The following is a 21,981-nucleotide window of genomic DNA, read 5'->3' as shown; positions in this document are numbered from 1 at the left end:
TACATATTTCTAATTGCTCAAAGGTAGTGTATAGTATAATCAACATTTACACCATACCGATAAAATAACTATTGCTTTACTTTCAAATGGTATTAACGGCATTACCAATGCAATGGTATGAATTCATCAAGTAGAAAAGGACTATTATATATATATATATTATTATTGATTGGTTGATTTTCTATTTCAGAACCATGCCCATTCCATTCTAGTACAATTCATTTTAAGTGAAAATTGAGTCTCTCAACAACTTTTGGAAAGACTACTGAACACAAGGTTAAACACAAAGTGCTTTTCAAAAGTATTTGGTTTTACAGCGGGTATTTTAGCAGAATTCAGTGTTTTTTCTAGGTCGAGAAACAAAATTCAAAAATTTAAAATTAAATGCTTATATTTATTTCACAAATCCATAATGCCATTAAATATTTGTAATGATCCACCCAGCGTTAGTTAGACTTTTTGGCAGAGGTTAAAGGACTCGTGCCAGGTCACATTCCGTGGCAGTCAGAGTGACAACAAGTTTCCAGATTACAAGAAGGAACTCCTCATGCTTTCCTACCTGTATGCATAGAGGATGAGTGAACATTCCAAGTACGTGCACCCTTTACTGATTGGGACAACTGAATTGACTATGTGGCATTATGCTTACTTCGGATTTTAAATCTATTTTGTGTTGTTGTGATGAGCACCGGGTAACATATGGAATTGTTGAATCACTATACTATACACCTGAAACTAAGTGGCATCAAAATAAAAACTTTAAAAAAATCTATTTTGTGATATAAATAGCTATCATGCTACCAAATACTTGCTAGCATTATGCCCTTTCTCCATTTGGAATTAGTTTCCAAGCAAATGAAATCACTGAGGGATTTATTTAAAGTGAAGACTGAATTTTGCTATACATGTTCATTGAGTTCCCATAGCAACAATTGAAATCAGACAATCTGCCTCTAAATGACTTATTGTTATTAGAATTAAATTTCACCTCTCTGTTGAAACTGAATAATGTCAAATAATAGCCCTGAGGAAAAAAAAAAAAACTACCCAACTAATTGGCTGTGAAAATAGTTTTAAAAACATTGAGCTGAATCAATAATATTGTAATAACTCCGTATGGTGACAGAAAGTAACTACACTTCTCATGGTAAGCACCGCATAATGTATAGAATTGTTGAGTCACTATGTTGTACACCTGAAACTAAAATAACGCTGCACGCCAACTTTAATTAAAAAAAAAGAGCCAATTTAAATTTAATATATGTCTAAGCCATTATGTCTTAGCAGCCACTGTACCTCTATTATAAACAACAGGAGTGACCTAAATGCATACAAATGTTTTCATGTGAATCAAACTCCTTCCTAGGAAAGAGATATTACTTAAATGATGAACTGATTATGAAGAAAAGAAACCCCTGTTTTATTTTATTGATAGTTGTCTTACTCCCCAAATTATATGAACCTGAGGTTTAAGGTTAAATGAGAAATCTGCAAGGGAAAGATAAAGATGGAGGTGGGGAAAAATCTTCCATGGGACTTAATTTAGAAGATGCTAGGTCTGTATAGTATTGCCTTGTCACACAATCTCTGTGACTGTTATAAACAAGAAACATTCCGAGAAGTGATGATACCACAGGGGCGAATACAAATCATAAAGGTTGCACTTTTGTCTGAGTGCTTTTGTTCACTCACATCAATCCCTAATGTGTTGAACAGAGCAATGATGGTGACAGTGATGGTACGATGGTGACGATGATGAGGATGTCATTTATTGACTGGGTATACTATGTGTCAATCACTATTTTCAGCGCTACACTCCTATTAACTCATTTAATCTTCATACCGAGCTTATGAAGTAGGTAGAATTATTCTTCCCAATAGCTGTAAACCTCTGTTCTTATCATTGCTCCAAAATCTCTATTTCTGTAGTGAAAGATTCCAAAGTATTTGTCAATCCCTTCACAGACAAACCAACTCAGTGGAAGGATGGAGGAGAAGGTAGACAAAAACATCTTCATGTTGATAAACTCAGTAACATGGATAACTAGCGTAAGTGTGTGTGAATGTTCACATTCTTTCTTCTCTTAGGAGCTGTACTGCCCAAATTGCAGGATACAAAGTAACAGTCTTCGATCTCCCCAGCTGTGAAGACCTAACTGCCACAGTGTGACAAGATGGTCATTCCTTAAAAATCCACATATCCTCCCTTCCCCAAATGCCTGTACTATGAAGACTGGGGGCACCTGGTCCTAACAAAACGCCTTCAACATGCCCTTCTTTTCTTGCTGTCCTAGATCAGTCTGTATCCATTATCCTCAGGTGTCTGAATGAGAACCTCCTCTGCGATTTATTTTGAGCACATAATTTGCTACAATTCATAAGAAGATCTTTCTACACAGCTAAAAACGCTTCTTACATATAATCAGATTTACCTTTAATAAAAAGCCTCCCTTTCATCCTATCGTCTGTACTGCACCAATACCCCCCAATCATGGTCACCAATTTACATCCATGAAAATTCATTCAAGTGCTACAAAGGAAAATGCCGGGGAAATCCTGCTTTAAAAAGCAGCAGATCTGAAACTCTTGACTAGAACAGTCCTAGGCCACTGCTCTGCTTCTTAGTGACTGTAATAACTTCAGGCTTGACTCATAGATCCAGGAGAAATATTACTTGGTGTTTTCCCCTTATAACTCAATGAAAATATCATGCAGCAGACAGTGAACCTGAACCTCAGGACATGTGGCAGAGCCAGGGGAAAACAGCACCATGGAGATAAGCCTGCAACAAATAGGAATGAGGTAAAGAGCATATGCCTTTCTGCTTCTCAGAGAATACATACCATGGTATAATTGTGAGCCACTTTATGCAAATCTGTACAACCCTGGGCATCAGCAAAAGAACGGATTCCAAGGCAGTTGGATGGGTGAAGCTGTTTCATTAAAAACTTACAGCAAGCTTCCACAACCTGTGAAAGCTGAAGGAGGCAAGCTGTAGACAGCAGGCACTCAATATTATCTTCTTTTAATTCAAGGCGGCCTTAATGATAAAAAGAAATTCCATTAACCATAGAACTATACTAACTTTAATTTATAAAACAGTGTTAACAGTAATAATTCTCAACAAGAGCTCTGTATATGAATTCTTAGACGGTTTTAGACAGTCCAAAGAGAAAAAAAAGTACTGACTATGAAAAAACCTTATTAGCTCTTTGTGACTTTTATTAAAATAAAAAACGAATGGCTTCTGTTCAGAATTTTTAAATGATGCTTTAATTAAGTAGCATATCTATTAAATATAATGTTCAAATTTTAAATGCAATAACTTAAAAACATTATATAATTCATCTAATTATTATACTAACATTTAAAAATACCAATCATAGGCTTAATTATGACCACCATTTTAAAGATTCTAATATAAAGATTTTAACCTTTTATAAAGGTATCACCAGCGGTGGTGATTCCAATAGGAGAATTCACTGTTAGCTGTGGCAGGCCTTCCTAAAAGCAGAAATCTGAAATCTCATAATGCACCATAATTTTAAGAGGTTTTAGATTTACATTTTCAGATTTATTACCTGTATATGCGTACTGAATCAAGGACCATAGTGAATTCGGTTCAACACCTTCCATTTTTATTTCTTCTTGTCTTGCTTCCCTGACATCATTAGTAAACATGGCAGCAAAATAATCTGAGACCGAGGAAAGCACCAACCTGAGAACATATCAGAAGAAAAAAAAAATCAGTGACCGCCTTAAGGTTGATGTTCATTAACAAACGCTGCTTCTCTCTCTTCTCTCCCCTTTTCTTTTTTAATTTGTTACCCACAAAAAGTGCGTGGTGGTACCGGGAAATGCATTTTAAGTTTGACAAATTGCTTTATGCTCTAGTTCTTTCCTTGGAATAATAAATTACCATTACTGAAAATTTTCTGCTGAGGTAAATGATTTACCCATTCATTACTCAAATATCACTTTATAACATCCAGACAAAAAGCTAAAGCCCACAGCATTAAACTGACTATATAAAAAAGGGAAAAAAATATAAACGTTACTTTCTGTTTATCACTTTAACCTAAGTGTTTTTTTTCTTTTAATTTAATTGTAGTAGTAGTAGATATATGGGAGAAATTTGAGAATGGTTTTAGCAGGTTGTTTTTAACTTTTGTGATTTATTATTATTATACTGTTCACATTTTATTACCAAATGATAATATTTTTGTTTTAACACCACAAAACTATTTTTAAAATAGTACATTATTACATATTAGGTACATCTCTGACCAGATTTTTGATAGCCGGATATGAAAAAAAATAGGTTATAAATATATATTTTGAAATGTGCATTTTTTTTTTATTTGACGTCTTGGAGATCTTTCCATGTCAGCACATTTATATAGATTCACTTTATTTATTTATTTATTTATTTATTTATTTATTTATTTATTTATTTAAAGAACTAGAAACCGATAACCAGTGACGCTCCCTCTGTGTTCCTCTCTACTTCCATCCTCCCCGCTCCTCAGGAGCACACTGCCGAGTCCTAGGTTTGCCAGGCTGCTCTCCAAAGTGCTGTGCCAATTTAGACTCCCACTAGCACTGTATGAGAGAGAACATTTTCCCACAACATTGTCAGATGTTAAAATTTTTGGCCATCTGCAAGGTGTTAAATGGCATCTCATTGTTGTTTTAATTTTCATTCCCCTGATTGCTAGCGAGACTGAAGATCTTTTTAAATGGTTATTGGTCATTCAGGTTTCTTCTGAGAATTGCCCATTTATTCATTTACTCATTAAAGACATTCACACCTAATAAGGACAGGGCACTCTTCAAGGTACTTGAGCTATCATCAGTATAAAGAAGAGACAAAAGATCCCTTCTCTAAGGGAGTTTTACATTCTAGAGGGGAGGGAGGTGAATAATAAACAGCACAAGTAAATTCTAGAGCACATTAAAGAATGGGAAGTCCTAAGGGAAAAAAGTAGGATAAGGGCAAATGAGGAACAGGCAGGGGGTTTAAGTAAGTGGTCTGACTGGAAAGTGGCGTTTGGGCAAAGACTTGAAGGAGATGCAGGAATTAGTCATACAGGTATCTGGGAATAGCATTCGGGCAGAAGGAACAGCCAACGCAAAAACTCAAAGGCAGGAGCAGCATGTCTGGCACGTACAAGGACCATGCGGGCTGAGTGGCTCAAGCAGAGCGATCAAGGACAGAACATCAGACGGCAATGGCCATCACACGGCCCACTGGGCTTTCATAATCCATGACATGAGGAGTCACTGAAAAGTTAGATCACAGGAGTGACTGGATCTGAGTTCTATTTTAAAGGATCACTCAGGTAGCTGTGCAGCAAACAGAATGTAGGGGGAAAGAGTGAAAGCAGGGAGACCAGTTGGCAGTTTCTGGCACTGAGGGAGACGGTGAGTTTACACCTAAGTGGGAAGGAAGGTAACGAGCTCTGTTTTGGAAAAACAGAATTTCAGACGTCTCTGTGACATGCAGGTTGAGGTGTCTTTTCCAGTAAACCCATGCTCATAACATGGACTTTTTGTCACAGATTCTAGCAGCATCTCAATAAATGTATGCCCATTGGATCATTGGAAACTAAGACCAAGCCCATTTTTCCCAATGATTTCACTTCCACTTTGGAACGTTTAAGAAAACCTTTGGGACAGAGTGTTAATTAGTTTTTAAAAGCATTAAAAAAAAAAAAACCTTTTGGGGTCATAATAGTGATTAACACAGAACTGAACACAGAATTATCAAAGGAAACATAATGAATTGTTCTTTATTAAACATCTCTCTTTTCTTATTTCAAAAAATAGTACTTCATTTGTGTTAAAGGTTTTTGTTCCCTGACATCACTGCTTTTCCTATTTCTTGGAGGTCAGCAAATAGAAGTTGGAATAGGTGTCGCTATTTTAAGACTCTTCCGTTTTTGCCATTTCATTCCACTAGCTTTTTTGCTTTTAAATACTCAAAGCTCTAACTTCCATCGAGTTTACTTATTTAATAGGTAGAATTTAGGAGAAAAGCTGCTCGTAGTAGCTGAAATCTTTGCCAAACAATACTGACTGATCTGAGGCTAGTATGTTTTGTTTTTGTGTTTCTGCAGAGGGAAAGTGACCCTTTTGGAGTCATTTAATGTATAATAATTTCACATGCACTGTTTTCTTTGCAGAAATCCCATGAAAGATACCCCTTCCCAAAAGCATATGGAATAGTTAGTTGGAACAAATTATCTCAACGTACATAACAGATTAGTAAGGAAATACTTCTCATAATATTTAGAAAACAATTACCTATGAGCTGGAATTCTGCGATCACCAGCAACTAGAATTACATCACATAACTGTTTGTGTCTTAAATAGTTTTCCATCTTTTTAAATGTTTGCTCAGCATGATTAAGGGCTTGGAAAAATTCATCTGATGAACATGGCTCCATAGTATGGCAGGATGATAACGTCTGACTACTGTTGGAAGTCCTGACAAGAAAGAGAACACACCTTTTGAAATATTACTATCACATTGAAAAGATCTTTTCTATAAGTCCTTTAAAAACCTTTAAATGTAATAGAAGTCATCAATGCTACCAGTCAACAGTAACATGTAGTCATTCATCATTTTTGTCTTTTAAATTCAATGATGGCTCAAATCATATGTCTTGTAAATACTGTGAGTGAAGGTGACATCTGGTAGTTAATAACTATACATATTCTTTGCAGTGTCTGTTTTTGAGATCTTTTTGCCGGTCAACATAATTTCTCTGTTGAAAAAGAGCCAAGCTATATTCATGATAGTATATCTCTTAACATTATATTTAAGGGTATACAAGATCATTCTTTGAGAGCAGGAAGGCAATTAAACTATTTTAGAGACATAAATCCAAGCCATCCTTTATTTAAAAATGGGTTACAGTCCACAGTTCATTTACAGGATAACTGTTTGGAATATTAAACACAGTTGACCTTTGACCAACACGGGCTTGAATTTGGGGGTCCACTTAATATGCGGATTTTTTACAATAAACATAATGCAGTATTAAAAATGTATTTTTTCTTCCTCATATTAGTCTTTATAACATTTTCTTTATTCTAGCCTACTTTGTTGTAAGAATATAGTATATAATACATATAACATACAAAACGTGTTAATTGTTTATGTTATTTCTAAGGTTTGCAGTCAAGAGCAGGCTACTTAGTTAAGTTTGGGGGAGTCAAAAGTTATATGTGGATTTTTGAGTGTGGGATCTGGTATCCCTAATTCCTGCATTGTTCAAGGGTCAACTGTACACGGTCATAAAAACAATGTTATAAATTATTCATTTGATTCTCTAGTCAGTCTTCAAAAGCCCAGATGACCTATAACTTATATTACAGATAAAAGAAATGTGATGGCCTACCCTAGGTATCTAGAAATTATTTGAAATTTCCAAATTAGAATTTGAAAAGTATGAGTTCTCTGTTTTCTTATGATTTACTGATGGAAATGGTGAAAAAATGAAAAGATTACTACTAGGAACTAAGTCCTAAGTCCACCCCTCCCTGCACCCCCCAGGATCACTTGTAATCAACATCCATTGGCTGTGCAATTAACTACCAACAATGCCGTAACTTAGTTCTCAATTCTTGTCACATTTACTTTTAGGGATATTATGATTCTGACAAATACTTTATTGATTCAATCCTCACTGTACCTTAAGACAATATTCTTAATATAAACATCTAATAACCTTCCCAAAAAAGAAAAAGTCACTGGATCTTTTAGAGTCAAGAGAACTAAAGCCTAGGAGATTAGGTGCCTTGCCAAGAGTCCTACAGTTTGTTCATGACAGAGACAGGCCTGTCACAGAGATCACTATGTGTTCACCTTTAAAACCCTTTCTCTTTTTCTTTGGAGAATATAGCTAGGCTGCATTTCCCAGACTCTCTCAAAGACAGGTGAGGTCTTATAATGGCAATGAACTACATCACCTCCAGGCTAACGTGGCTAAGAGCAGGTGTTCCTTTCTCATGCTTTCTTTTTTTTAATTACAAGCTTTTTTTTTTAAGATTTTATTTATTTATTTGACAGAGAGAGACACAGCAAAGAGTGGGAACACAAGCAGGGGGAGTGGGAGAGGGAGAAGCAGGCTTCCCGTGGAGCAGGGAGCCCTATGTGGGGCTCAATCCCAGAACCACAGGATCATGACTTGAGCCGAAGGCAGACGCTTAACTGACTGAGCCACCCAGGAGCCCCATGCTTTCTTTCTCAGCAGTGTCTCTACCTAAATTCTCCCAGCCCAATGCATTTTTAACGCATACAAATATGGGCTTTAAAAAATCTTCTTGGAGGATAACTGTCAATAATAATAATAATAGAATCAAAATATATATTATCTAGAATGCATGTGTCATATACTATGAATATTATTGGTGTAATGACTTGGAAAATCCAGGATAATATACTCAAATTTACGTTTAAGATAATTATCATAGGGCGCCTGGGTGGCTCAGTTGGTTAAGCAACTGCCTTCGGCTCAGGTCATGATCCTGGAGTCCCGGGATCGAGTCCCGCATCGGGCTCCCTGCTCAGCAGGGAGTCTGCTTCTCCCTCTGACCCTCTTCCCTCTCGTGCTCTCTCTCTCTCTCTATCTCATTCTCTCTCTCAAATAAATAAATAAAATCTTTAAAAAAAAAGATAATTATCATAAAAATATATTGAGTAATGTGTAATTATATGTTGCTTATATAAATGAACAAAATTAAAAATTATTTTAAAATCTAGGAGAAAACATAACATGAGCAATAACAGATGATGGTAGCTTTGCTGAATAACAATTTGAAGATTTAAAACATTTTTCAATAAAATGAAGTTTTATATTGTCAAAATACTGACAAATGATTATAAGAGTTTTATTGATCTAAGAATGAAAGAAAATTAGAACATTTAATTTTCATAAACCACAAATTCTTTCAAGAACAAGATTAAGTAAAGAAATCAAGTACTTCTTTCTTAGGGTTCCTATATATTGTATCACATTTTTTTAAGATTTTATTTATTTGAGAGAGAGAGAGAGCATGAGTGGGGGGGAGAGGAAGAAGCAGGCTCCCCACTGAGCAGGGAGTCCTATGTACGGCTTGAGCCCAGGACCCTGGGATCATGACCTCAGCTGATGGCTGACCTTTAACTGACTAAGCCACCCAGACACCTCTGTATCACATTTTTTTACATTAAATTCTTAATAATGGCAAGACAGTGAGTTAGTTGAATGTTTTTGAGTGATGAATTGCCATCATCGAAACATAAATGTTAATCAATGTTAACTTCTGAAAGAACAGAAATTTATAATATGATTATAAGGCTAGTTTTGATGTTGGTATAAAAGCCCAATTAATAAATAGGCCATCTCTTTTCTTGTCAAGAACTTTCAGGGTGTTTGGTTCTTTAACTTCTGGAATGAATAAGAATAACCTGGGGAACCTTTCAGCATCTGCGTTCAGAGCCTCATTCCCTAAGACTGATTCACTAGGTCTGAGGTAGGACTTGAACTTCACATTTTTTGAAAGCCCTACAGGTGATTCGAACACATGTTACAGGTTGAAGAGCAGTGGTGTGCACTTCAGGGAGAGATAGATAAATTATACAGATCATGTGATAAACTTACAGGTTCAAAACATTGCTTTACACAATAGATACTTTACTTCAAACATGTGTCAACTGAATTTCTTTGCATGTAAATGAACTAGTTGAACTTAATGGAATATTTGTTATTTTTAAAATGAGCATAAAGGTAAAACATCAAAATCATTTATACATATGCATATTAACAAACAATAACTTATGTTTCCAAAATAACATTTCAAATTTTGTAATTTGCTTTCAAGGCTTCCACTGCCATCACGTTAAATAAACATATTGTTTCAATGCGATAATTAATTTACTGAGATTTCTGGGTATAGAAATCACTTCCATCCACTGCTACAAATGAAGGATCATAAGGAATGCAGGCTTCTGATTTGGATCCTATGGAAAAGTGAAGCCACCCATTCACAAAAGGAGCATGAAAGAGGGGGAAACAGAGCTATTCAAAAGACTTGAAGAGCTGCACAGCTTTCTAGCATTTCTTGTTTTGTTTTTAAGAAATTTGGGGGTTTACATATATAATTTTAATAATACAGGAATATACTAAAAAAACTACTGCATCTCCATACAGTTATAGGATCTTGGTCATTAGAAAAATTATATATGGAATTTTTACATCTAGGAGGAACCTATACATTTAATTCAATTCCCTTATTTTGAGATGAGAAAATTTGAGTCCCAAAATGGACAAAGTAATCAACCAAAGACACATAGGCAGCCAGTTACAAAGCCAGGATCAGGAAGCATTCAGAGTGCTGGCCAAACCACTCAGAGAAATGGGAATTCTTGCCTACCTTTACTCTTAGGGCATCAGTGAGCTCAAGGACTAAGGGTATGAAAGGAGAATGATGCTACAATATGATTGAGGGTAATTTCACAGAAAGAAAAGATAACAGAATTAAGAATTTTAGACAAATGTCTACTGTTGTGTGGCTGCCCCTTTGCTGGGTATAAGAGAGCAAGAATCTTTTAGGTTTCCATGGGACAGAGATCACATCTCTATCCCTGGCTAGTCAGACTGCTTTTAATACTATGAGTCCGTGTAATTTACAATGCTAATATTTCCTAATTACTTATTTTCCTATTATGTACTTTGGTTTGGAGAGTTGAATTGGAGAGGTATGGTGTAGTGATCAAGACCATTTTAGGAAAATTCTAGAGCTGTGCTGTGCAATACAATAGCCACTAGCCTCACAGTGCTATTTTAATTTAATTACAATTAAATTAAAAATTTAGTTCTTTAGTTAGAATAGTCGTATTTCAAATAGTTAATAACTTCAGGGGGATAATGACTGCCAAAATGAATAGTGCAGATATAGGACATTTCCGTCAGTGCAGAAAGTTCTACTAACTTTTTCAATAGCAAAACAGGAATAAGTAATACACAGTACTTTCTTTAAAGGATCCCTCATGGGGGGATCATTAAGTGAAATGATGAATGCATAGCCCTAGCACAGAATAAGTACACAATAAGGTAAGCTACAGTTAAAGGAATCTATGTTTTAAATGGCAAATGGAAAGGCCTGTCTCTTGTCTTTATATAATGTTGTTTGGTTGGTTGTCTTTAAAAAAAAAAAAACAATCCCCAGCATTATCAATTTTATAACTAAATCTCATATTTCTTAATTAAAATGGTCTTTAGTAAACCTGGTAGACATCAAAACTCGTAATACAGATATTTGGGAATAGGCCATTTACGGAGCATTTAATATATACTTCTCTTACATTCTACTCGATCTTTTACATGATAACAGAGGAAATATATCTAACATCTCTACTTCATTTTATTTATATGATGTTACAAAGATGGTAAATCATTAAAACCATTCATAATAGATGTTCACTGTAAAGATAAACTATGCATTGCTGAATATTTCCGGGCTATGAAGAAACATTTAATTTTTAGCCTACTGTACCTTGGCAGTAGGCAATGAACTTGTAAGTCAGAAAAACACCTAATCATAGAAAAGAGGCAAGTATCAAACAGAATCAAGTCATCAACTATTTACAGAGTAACTCCTAACATGCAGTATTGCACCAGTTTTAGAAACTGGGGGGATGCAAAGAAAGAGGTTTCTTTAGCAAAGGAATTTGAAGAGTCAAGTTTCATGAACTGGAAAAAAAAAATTAAATAGCAACACTGCCTAGCCCTTGCAATTCCTCAGATTTCACACATGTACACACACGCATATGCACGTTCAAAATACATTTCAGGACCAATAGTACCTTTTAGTAAAAACTACTTAGATTTCTTCACTTTCGTCATCAGAATTTACATTAGTCTTTCTTCATGGAGTGATTTTTCAAAATCAGTTTTAAAAATCACTTCATAAGGATTACACTGTATGTAGATTTGAGGAGAAAACAAAGCTGCATTGAAACTCTAATTGGTCTGTTTGGCTGGCTCCCTCGGTAAGTGATTTACTCCCAGCTATCTGCCTCATAGCTTCTGGCATTCAGAATTCATGCTTTTGCAAAAGTGCAAATTACTGTATCATGAATCTTTCGGCATCCTCTACAAATATCCAAAACCACAAATGTAAAATAAGAATGTAAACTGCTTAGTATAGGCTAGCAGTCTCTAGATCTTTTTTTATGCATATCCTTTCCAGTATCCTTTTAAGCATGTGCCCAAATACGTGGATATTTACTAATTTATAAAAGATACACAGATACCATTGTACAATTATTATTTATATTCTAAAACATAGAAAAAATAGAGCTTTTAAGGATAAGATAAAGGAATATAGTCAATAATATCGTAACAACTTTGTACGGTGATAGATGGTAGTTAGATTTATCGTGGTGATCACTTCATAATGTATATAAATGATCATGGCTGTACACCTGAAACTAATACTGCATGCCAACTACATTTCAATAAAAAAGCATAAGACAAAATGGAAATAGAAGCTCTATTTTTACCATCTCTCCAGCTGATCATTTTGTACATCCCCAATTGGAGAGTAATTGCTATTGGAATACAGAGAAGGGGAAGAGCAATATGAGCTGGTGTTTGGAAAGACAAGTAGCAGGTGAGATCCGAAATGCATCTTGGAATTCAGTGGGTGAGGATGAAGAGGATTCGGGGTGTCTCCTCTAAAGGGAGGACAAGTCAGGTATATGAGGAGAAATGACAAGAAGAAAGGAAAAAGAATACCTTCATCTCTTCCCTTCTCAAGACAAAGATTCTTGATTTGGGAATTTAAAGGCATTTTTCTGGGGCACCTGGGTGGCTCAGTTGTTAAGCGTCTGCCTTCGGCTCAGGTCATGATCTCAGGGTCCTGGGATTGAGCCCCGCATCGGGCTCCCTGCTCAGCGGGAAGCCCGCTTCTCCCTCTCCCACTCACTCTGCTGGGATTTCCCTCTCTAGCTGTGTCTTTCTGTCAAATAAATAAATAAAATCTTAAAAAAAATAAAAATAAAGGCGTTTTTCCTGGTACCATGGCCAGCATATCTATAGCGAAAAGAATTAAATGTTTATAAGAATCAAATTTTCTTAAATAATAACCAGTATGGAGGGGAAGGGCCAGTGGACACTTTCATACAATGCTGCTGAGAATTAAAATAATAGTAATGTTCCTGAAATGACTTTGAGAATACAAATCAAGCACCCTAAAAATGTGCACATCCTTGGGATTTTATCCAAAGGAAACAATCATCTGTGGTATATAGACCACACTACTTGGAGGGTTTATTGCAGGTTGTTTCTAACAGGAAAATACTGGAAACAGTCTAAATTCCAAAAAGAAAAAGAACATTGGTTTAACACAAGGTGTATCTGTGCATGGGAGGATGATGCAACCAGCTAAAAAGATAGGAGAACAGTTAATGACATGGAAAACTGTTTTAGTGGACATTGGTTTTGCCTCTCCGGGACTCTTTCTTATGGGAACAGACCCATTTCTACCCTTTTGGGAAACCACACATTCCCCACCTCAGTCCGCATGGCGTGGCAGAGATGAATCTTCCCCTGAACCAAAATGAACAAGGGCCTGGAACCTGGCTAGTAAAAGTTATCATACCTCCTGGCAATTACGATTGGTTTGAGTGAACCCATGATTCAAACAAGGCCGATCAGAGCCAGTTTCAAGATGTTGGTTGGCACTCTTGGAAGAGTCACTCTCTTTCCATTGAGGTTGCTAAGCTGATAAAAAGTAAATCTACAGCTGCTAGTGGCTTTTGCTACCACACTGAGAGCCTGCCCAGGAAATGCCATCACAGAGGAAAACAGAATCTAGACAGGAAGAATAATCGATTTCTGGTGTTACTGGAGTATCGATTCAGCCACAAATAAAGCTAAGTTCTATCCTTGGATGTTTTATTTTTTATTTTTATATTATATATAAATATAAATATATACATTTATCATATATATAATATAATATAATATATAATTATATATTTATTATATATTTATATATATATTAAAATATAAATATATATTTTAAATATAATATATTTATATTATTTATTTATATATATTTATATTATATATTATAAAAATAATAAATATAAATATAAATAATAAATATATAATATATAAATATAATATATATAAATATATAAATATATAAATATATTACATTTATTACTTACAGGAACCAAAAAATTTCTAGTTTTTGCTTAAGTCATTTTGAGTTGGGCTTCTGTCTTTTGTGACAAAACGAGTCCTAATTTTAATATTTACATTAGGGCAAAAAAGTGGTTTACAAAATAGTATCTACAGGAAGGTTCAGATTTTCACTCTAAAAATACATATTTTTATTATACATGTATAGAAAATATACTGGAAGGACACTCCCCCAAATCGTTAATGGTTGTTATTTTGGGGTGGCAGGGTAATTAGTGATTTTTTATTTTTCTGTTTTTATTTATCTCTATCTTCCAATGTCTCTATGGTAAAAATATTACATAATGTGGAAAAAAACTAATTAAAAAATTTGATCTGAAGAATTCTGTTCAGCTGTCTTCACCTCTTGCACCTGTTGATTATGACTCCTAAATCATTCTTTCCTTCCACCACAGTAATGAGTTTTGCGGACACATGGCTACTGTGGCCACATGACTCGGTTTTCAACAACAAAACGTGAGCAGAACTGATACATGCAACTTACGTTATTGGCTTAATGTCCTCCCTTTTGCTGGTCCCTCCCATGGGCTAGAATGCAGAGGGGGAGTTGAGTAAGCTAGCTTTGAACATAAAAAAAAGGATAATACCCTACAGGATGGAGAAACAGTATGGAAGAAATCTGGGTCACTGAGGGAACTTGTGAAGCAGAGCCACCTATCTGCCCTGAGCCACCTGCCCATCTGTTAGGAGATAGAGAAATAAACTTCTATTTTATTTGAGCCACTGTCTTTCTGAATTTATTATATCATCTTAGCCTGTTCCCTACTAATAGGTTCCCTAAAGGTAAATGACCAAATTATATGGCTGTGTGCGCATTGGTGTATATGTGGGGTGTGATTGTTTTCATGCCTAATATATCTAATATTAAAAATATAAAACCTCACTATCTAGTTCCAAATGGAAAAAATGAAATATAAGCAGTAAGTGGCATAAAGGCAGGTTCTTCTGCCTTTAAAATCTGGAGTTATAAAGGCCAGTTGTGCAACTGAAGTGCCTATCCTTTGTCCTAGGCTGATTCTTCAGCTTTCCCAGCAGTTTTGAGAACTAATAGGATTCCAATAAACTCCTATTCTGTTTAAATCAGCCCGTCAATTTCAGTTGCTTAAAGCTAAGAAGGCAGAATGATACAGCAGACGGAGATGCCTTAGAAGGTTCACAAACTCCTTGAACGGTATACGAAATACTTAACACTCACACGTGCACACACATACACACACACACCTGCATGTGCACACACAGAGAGTCTTGTGGGAAGAGGTTCCATAGCTTTTGTCAAAGGAATTCACGCCATGACTTGGGCATATACGTGTAAGGCAGGACATGCCATATATCCTTCCCAGATACAAGTATGGTAGAGTTGAACTTCTTTGCCATCTCTGGAAGCAGAATTCGTGGAAATGTTGAGGATTTAATTTCAAACTGTACCAGAATTAATACACTGGTTCAAACAAGGAGATGCAGAGACAACATGACGAGGGGCAAGAAAAAGGAGGTAGCACTTGAGAACAGGTGAGGATACCGCCTTGTTGGGAGAGAAGGACCTCCACGCCTTCAAGAGGAGTCAAAGAAAAGTGCATATATCTGCCGTTGAAACGGGGACATGCAACCAATTATCATGGGTCAGATAGAGGACTGTGGGTAAAGAGCTGTGGCCCTATTAAGAGACTATACCTGTAAGCCAACCAGGCTTGGCATTTTCAAGAACCAGGCTAAGAAAATTAGCTGAGAAGAGAAGGTGAAAGTGGTGAGAATGAATCATTAACTATTATGTTAATCCAAGTTGAACTTGGCAATGAAAGTCACAGACAGCTGAAATAGTCACACACAGACTGGCATGTGAGCACGAAATCTAATTGTTTGGGGTCAAAACGTGGCTACTTCCAAGTGATTAAGTCAATACCAACAGCAATAATTCAGGTTGATAGTATGGATCCTTGATATGATGTGATGAAAATGCACTTTACCTTTGTGGTCTTCCTCCCCAAAACTCATAACCCCAGTCTAATCATGAGAAAAACATCAGATAAATCTCAGCTGAGTAAGACATTCTGCAAAACATCTGACCCCACTCCCTGAACTGCCAAGGTCATCAGAAACAAGGAAAGTCTGAGAAACTGTCCCAGCCCAGAGGAGCCTAAGGAGACATGATAACTAAATGTAACATGGTGTTCTGGATGGAATCCTACAACAGAAAAAGGTCTTTAGGTAGAAATTCAGAAAATCTGAATAAAATATGGACCTCAGTTAATAATAATGTACCAATATTGGTTTACTAATAGTAACACATGTACCATTCTAATATATTAAAAATAAGAGAAACTGGGTGTGGGGTATAAAGGAATTCACTATACTATTCTTCAATTTTCCTATAAACCTAAAACAGTTGTAAAACTATAAAGTTTATTTTTTTAAATGCAGTTTTATTTCACTTACTAATCTTGAGCAAGTTACTTAGCCTTTCTGTTCCTCATTGACTCATCTACAAAATTAGAATGAGAACAGTGGCTATCTCAGAAATTTGTTGTGAAGACTAAATGAATTCATACTGAAATGCTTAAAACAGTGCTCCACAGGTACTAAGCACCCAGCTAGTATTAGCTATTATTATTTCTGAATATTTGTGAAGTACAGTAATATTTTACACATATTCACTAAAAATGTGACATACAAATCTGACATATAAAATATTAAACTTTACAAACAAAGCTTGAAATAATGAAATTTCCCTCAATATGTTAAAAATTATATAATTTCAAAGCTGGCAAATCAAGTGAAGTGCAAACCGAGTTTGTACTATGGTCACATGGTGGGTCACAATGGAAACTCTCCTAGCCTTCACAAGAATTTCATCCTGAATTAAGGTCTTAGGAACCTACTGCCCACTGGCAACCCTCACTTAGGGTCTAAAATTCCTCACAGTGTAAAAAATAAGGGTTGCATTTCAATATTGAAGTAATGACTTAGACAATTCCCATGGAGAAAATGTTGGCTAGGCTACAGACCTAAGATCAAAATTAAAATATGAAAACTTTTAAAGATTTATTTAGAGAGAGACGAGCAGGGAAGGGCAGAGGGAGGAGAGAGAGAATCCCAAGCAGACTTCTTGCTCAGCATAGAACTTGATGTGGGGTTCAAGCTCACAACCCTGAGATCATGACCTGAGCCAAAATCAAGAGTTGGATGCTCAACCGACTGAGCTGCCCAAGTGCCCCCAAAAGATGAAAACTTTTAAATCACTTAGATGTGTGGCAGGAGAAATTAGCGGAAGTCTAAGGGCTGAAGCTGACACGTCTCCTAGTTGGAATGCAACTAATCAAACATATAAGCAACATAGATGCCTTTAACTTCTGCCTGAAATTGTGCAGACCCACTGTGGGTGCTAGGATTTTGTGTAGGTAAAACCACTCAGCTGTCTTCCCTTTTTTCTAATAATTCAAAATTTCAGTATAAGGTCTGAGATCTACCTATGTAATTATTATGAATGCTTAAATAAGAAATTCTCCATATATCATGTGTATTACCGTTACGTCTTTAATATTTTAAGATATCAATTCATAACATACTCAAATGTTTACTGTTTTATTTTTTGTAAATATTATGTAAGAAAAAGAAAAACACTTGTGTCCAAGTTATATACAAAAATTTGATGAATGTCAGTGTAGCTTCTTTTGACATTAACAGTGACAGCTTTTGGTTTGTTTACAGTAGAAGGGCCATCACCTAAAGAGACTGCTCGCTTAATCAAAAAGCTAGGGGCAAATAAATGTATCCTTATGACAAAGATCAAAGACTCAGAGCTGAAGGACTGAAGGAAGATGTGAGAATCAGATATATTTAATCTAGAAAAAAGCAGAGGAGTAGTAGTATACACACAAATGACATTTCTAAATCTAGAATGGTTGTTTTTTGCAATAAGATGTTAGGATAGAAATTTCAAACCTTTGAGAATATTAAGTTGCTTTGACGTGTTTTTATATCTAAAAATCAGGGACTTTTTAAGAGCATATTTTATTTTTGAAATAATATTTTAGGAATAGTTTGGTTACTGCAGATGCAAACTATTTACTCCCATCTTATTATTTACTTTCTCAAGCTTCTTGATTAGCATTTTAAAAACTATATTCAGATTTTTTAAAAATATCATTCTTACTTTTATATCTCCTATAAATAAAAGTATCAATTTTACATTCTTGAAGTATGCATATAGCAATCTCTCACTTAAAAAAAAAAGGCAGTCTTTTTCTTTCATAATGAATATCCCACTAAGATGATATTTCGATATGCATACTAAAGAATACATTAACTTGATTTCAATAATCATTAGTTATGCATATTACCTTTGTTTTAAGGAAGTAAATTATAGCAACCAGCCAATGTGTCTATAACCTTTACAACTTTATACATTGTATATAAATTTTATACTCACATATGTATAATCTCTCCAAGTAGTAGATACATGTTAAGATTTTTATAACTTATGATAAATGAATGAATGTTTTGTTTTTCTGGTTTTGTTATAATAGTCTTGATACATTGCATTGATTTTCAAATGGGAAGATGATTACTTTTTGGTTTTCCATGAAAATGATAAACCCTGAACCTTTTACTGTATACATTATTATTCTCTTTATGGCAACAAGTCTCCAAAGAAAATGCAAAGCAATGAAACCATACTAACTCAACTGATCTCCATATTAAAATTATTTGGAGTTCTTATTCACTTAATGCCAAGTCACAAACTAATTTAAAAAATTTTTAATTAAATACACTAGTTACCTATGTAAAGATATGCCCCTCTCTTCATTATACAAATGATTATAGATGACTGGTCTATATTTATTATTATTCCAACACCACCGTTCAGAATTCCATGTTCTGAAGGTTAGAAAAGAAGAAAGCAATAAATATCCCCAAGTAAGAAATACTTGAATCTATGAAATCATTTTGTCTCCATCTCTTATGATGCCTATAATTAAGAACCAACATACAAATTGTAAGTGTTACCAAAACCTGCAGAGAAATTTTTAAAAAAGAATCCAGTAGTCAAATTAGACAAACAATAGCCTTTAAATATTGAGAAATATTTTTGCATGAAGATGAACCAGAAAGATTTTTATGCTGTGACTTGTTACATAATATGCTATAGTAGTTTAAACTGATTGATAAAATTCATTTCAGATAAAGGCAGGTTCCAAGGGGGAAGATGGATAAAGTCATTGAGACATCAACCAATTTTTTTTTTTATGTTCTCTCCTCAAACTCACTCTCCCTTCTTCTCGCCACTGACCACATATAGCCCCTCTGTGTTCCCTGATACTCTCCTGAAGGAATGTCCTTCACTTCCCTAAATAGCACAATTTTCAGTAGTGAAGGTAACAGGAATTAGTAGCTGTCATCTCAGAAAGAGGGCAGCAACACAGACAGGACAAAGAGAAATAACCATAAGAAAAATATTAGTGTAACTACAATGGTGTAAAAACAAATTACTGACAACTACAATGTACATCTCCTCATAAAACCCTTCATTTTCATTAAAATTTAAAAATGACTCCATAATCTGTTGCAAAGTAAAATGTCAGGTCTTCTATAGTTTTGCTATGACTATAGAAGGTAAATGAATGAAGCAAACTGCAAGGCAATGATGCATAAAATTGCTACTATATATTATTTTCAAGGCAGAGCCATATCTATATATGGAACACAAGATATTTCAAAATGAATGCAACTTGTTGTCTTGATAATTTTACAGAATTAAAACTGGGAACATTTCAGCAAACCCTAGCAAAAGTACCATATACGCATACCCAGATGTTATATATGTGTATGTATGTAGAGCTATATATCATAGATAAATAATAATACTAAATTATTAACACTATAGAGAATATACCCCCACACCCCATTTCTAACAGTAAGAAAATAATCAACCTGCATGAACTGGAATCAGATTCATTTTCTTCTTCACTAGTGCCATCATCCACTTCTGGTCTATCCAGCCAATGTGCACCGCCACAATCTTCTGCTGTAAACTCAAATGCAGGGACTTCAGAGGTGGATGCCATTGGCCAAGAAGGTGAATTCTGAAAATCCAGTTGGCTGGACCTTTGGTAACCAATTGAAGCCAAAGGCAATTGTAGGCTACATGGATCTAAAAACTTTCTCCCACCGTTTGCTCCAGTCTGTCCTCGATTCCAAAATTCTCCCTGCTGGCTGTCAACTGTAGAATTAGATGATGCTTGATGGCTAAACCACCTCCATCTGATTTTCAAAATCTGCTTCACATCAAACTCTTTACGAGAACCAGACATCCTCAGAGAAACCAAGTGATCGTCTAGGCAACGGGCAAAAAGCACTGCACACAGATTTGTGCATCCAACCAAGACAAGAGAAGTCTATGCCCTGCTGTACACAATAAACAGATTGAAAGGAAATAAATCACGTTCACATATATATCTACATTAACTTTTATACCAACATAGCAGATTATAAAGAACAAAGGAGAATGAATAGCGATGAAACACGGTGGAACATTCCGTTCAATCAGAGCAAACTCTCATCCACCTATCCTGAAGCAGCTAGACCACTTTCCCCCCTCTCTTTTCCCATACTGACCATTAGCTCTCACAAACACTGACAGCATTCATTAAAGTCCTTTCAAATGCAGAACACCACCCTCTTTTCTTAAACCACAAATGACAGAAACAGAAAGCACTATCCCTTGCAATATCTCAGTCTCTGCTGCTTAGTGTATTAACTCTTTCATTGCTGAAACAAGGAATTTATTCCAGAACATCTTCCTTTGTACATAAAAATCACTATAAAACAAAAATGTTTCTAGTTTTATACTAAATTCCCAAATGAGATATCACAAAATAATTTTTTAAAAAGCGTGTTTTAATTAGATGAGTTATAGTGACTTTCAAGCTGTGCTCTTTAGATGGCAGGAGGAGGGGAAGGGAGACAAAGGTGGGGCTCCAGTTTGTTGCTTTCCATGTCTGTCTTCTTCCTTTGGGAAAGGCATGTATTTAATTAATACAGTAAGATCTGGGGTAAGATTTCATTTGGGCAAAGATTAGGAAGAGGGAGAAAGAAAAAGTCTGAAGACTACAAAGGATCAAAATATGAGAGTACTTACTCTTTTTTCAAAGAAATAACTGGAAGCCAATATTGCTCTATAGTTAGGATTGGGCTGCTTTGATTTAGTATAATTTCTGAATTTGTATGACATCGTTTAGAAGGAGGAAAGTGTGGCTCAAGAAAGCTACCAAGGAGTGGGACAGGATTATTTCTTGGGTGTACAAGTATCCTAATGGTGCCCTCTGTTGTTAGCAAAACAAAACAATGGTCTGAGCATGGTTACAGTTAAGGCAAATTGATAAAGCAAATTAAAAAAAAATCGAAATTTAAAATACTGAGTAGTTACTGTGAGCAAGACACACTGCTAGGCATTGTGAGGGATACAGTTACATAACATCTTGGTTCCTACCTTCAAAAAGAATTAAATCGAGTTACTGAAACAAAAAGTACTTGGTAATTTAAATATATGACACATTATAATGCTGCAATATTAATATACTGTGATCTACAAATACAGATTTTAAGTTTTCAGGGTGCTCAATATCTAATGCTATTTCACTTGAAAGACAATGCCTATTATCAACTGGCCAAAACAAGGCTGCATTGGAGGCTTATAAAAATATTGGGAGGCACAGATCTTAAC

General features: G+C 35.3%; 1 protein-coding gene across 8 annotated transcripts in view; it reads right to left on the bottom strand.

Moving 5' to 3' along the window:
- Positions 1–21,981, bottom strand: part of KLHL5 (kelch like family member 5) — an 88,337-nt gene that overhangs the window by 42,862 nt on the left and 23,494 nt on the right. For 3 of the 8 annotated variants that reach the window (XM_027599089.2, XM_027599093.2, XM_027599087.2), the window contains exons 3-6: positions 20,190–20,663; positions 6,307–6,489; positions 3,582–3,718; positions 2,844–3,040 (exon numbers count right to left, since the gene is read on the bottom strand). In XM_027599089.2, the coding sequence (XP_027454890.1) occupies positions 2,844–3,040; positions 3,582–3,718; positions 6,307–6,489; positions 20,190–20,569 (897 nt within the window). In that variant the 5' untranslated portion in view covers positions 20,570–20,663. Of the gene's footprint in view, positions 1–2,843; positions 3,041–3,581; positions 3,719–6,306; positions 6,490–20,189; positions 20,857–21,981 lie in introns of those variants that run through there. The other 5 variants (XM_027599095.2, XM_027599094.2, XM_027599090.2 and 2 more) reach the window with 4 other exon arrangements.

Source organism: Zalophus californianus, chromosome 2 (assembly GCF_009762305.2).
Source record: "Zalophus californianus isolate mZalCal1 chromosome 2, mZalCal1.pri.v2, whole genome shotgun sequence".
NCBI lineage: Eukaryota > Metazoa > Chordata > Mammalia > Carnivora > Otariidae > Zalophus > Zalophus californianus.
This window is presented reverse-complemented; position numbering and strand designations above follow the sequence as displayed.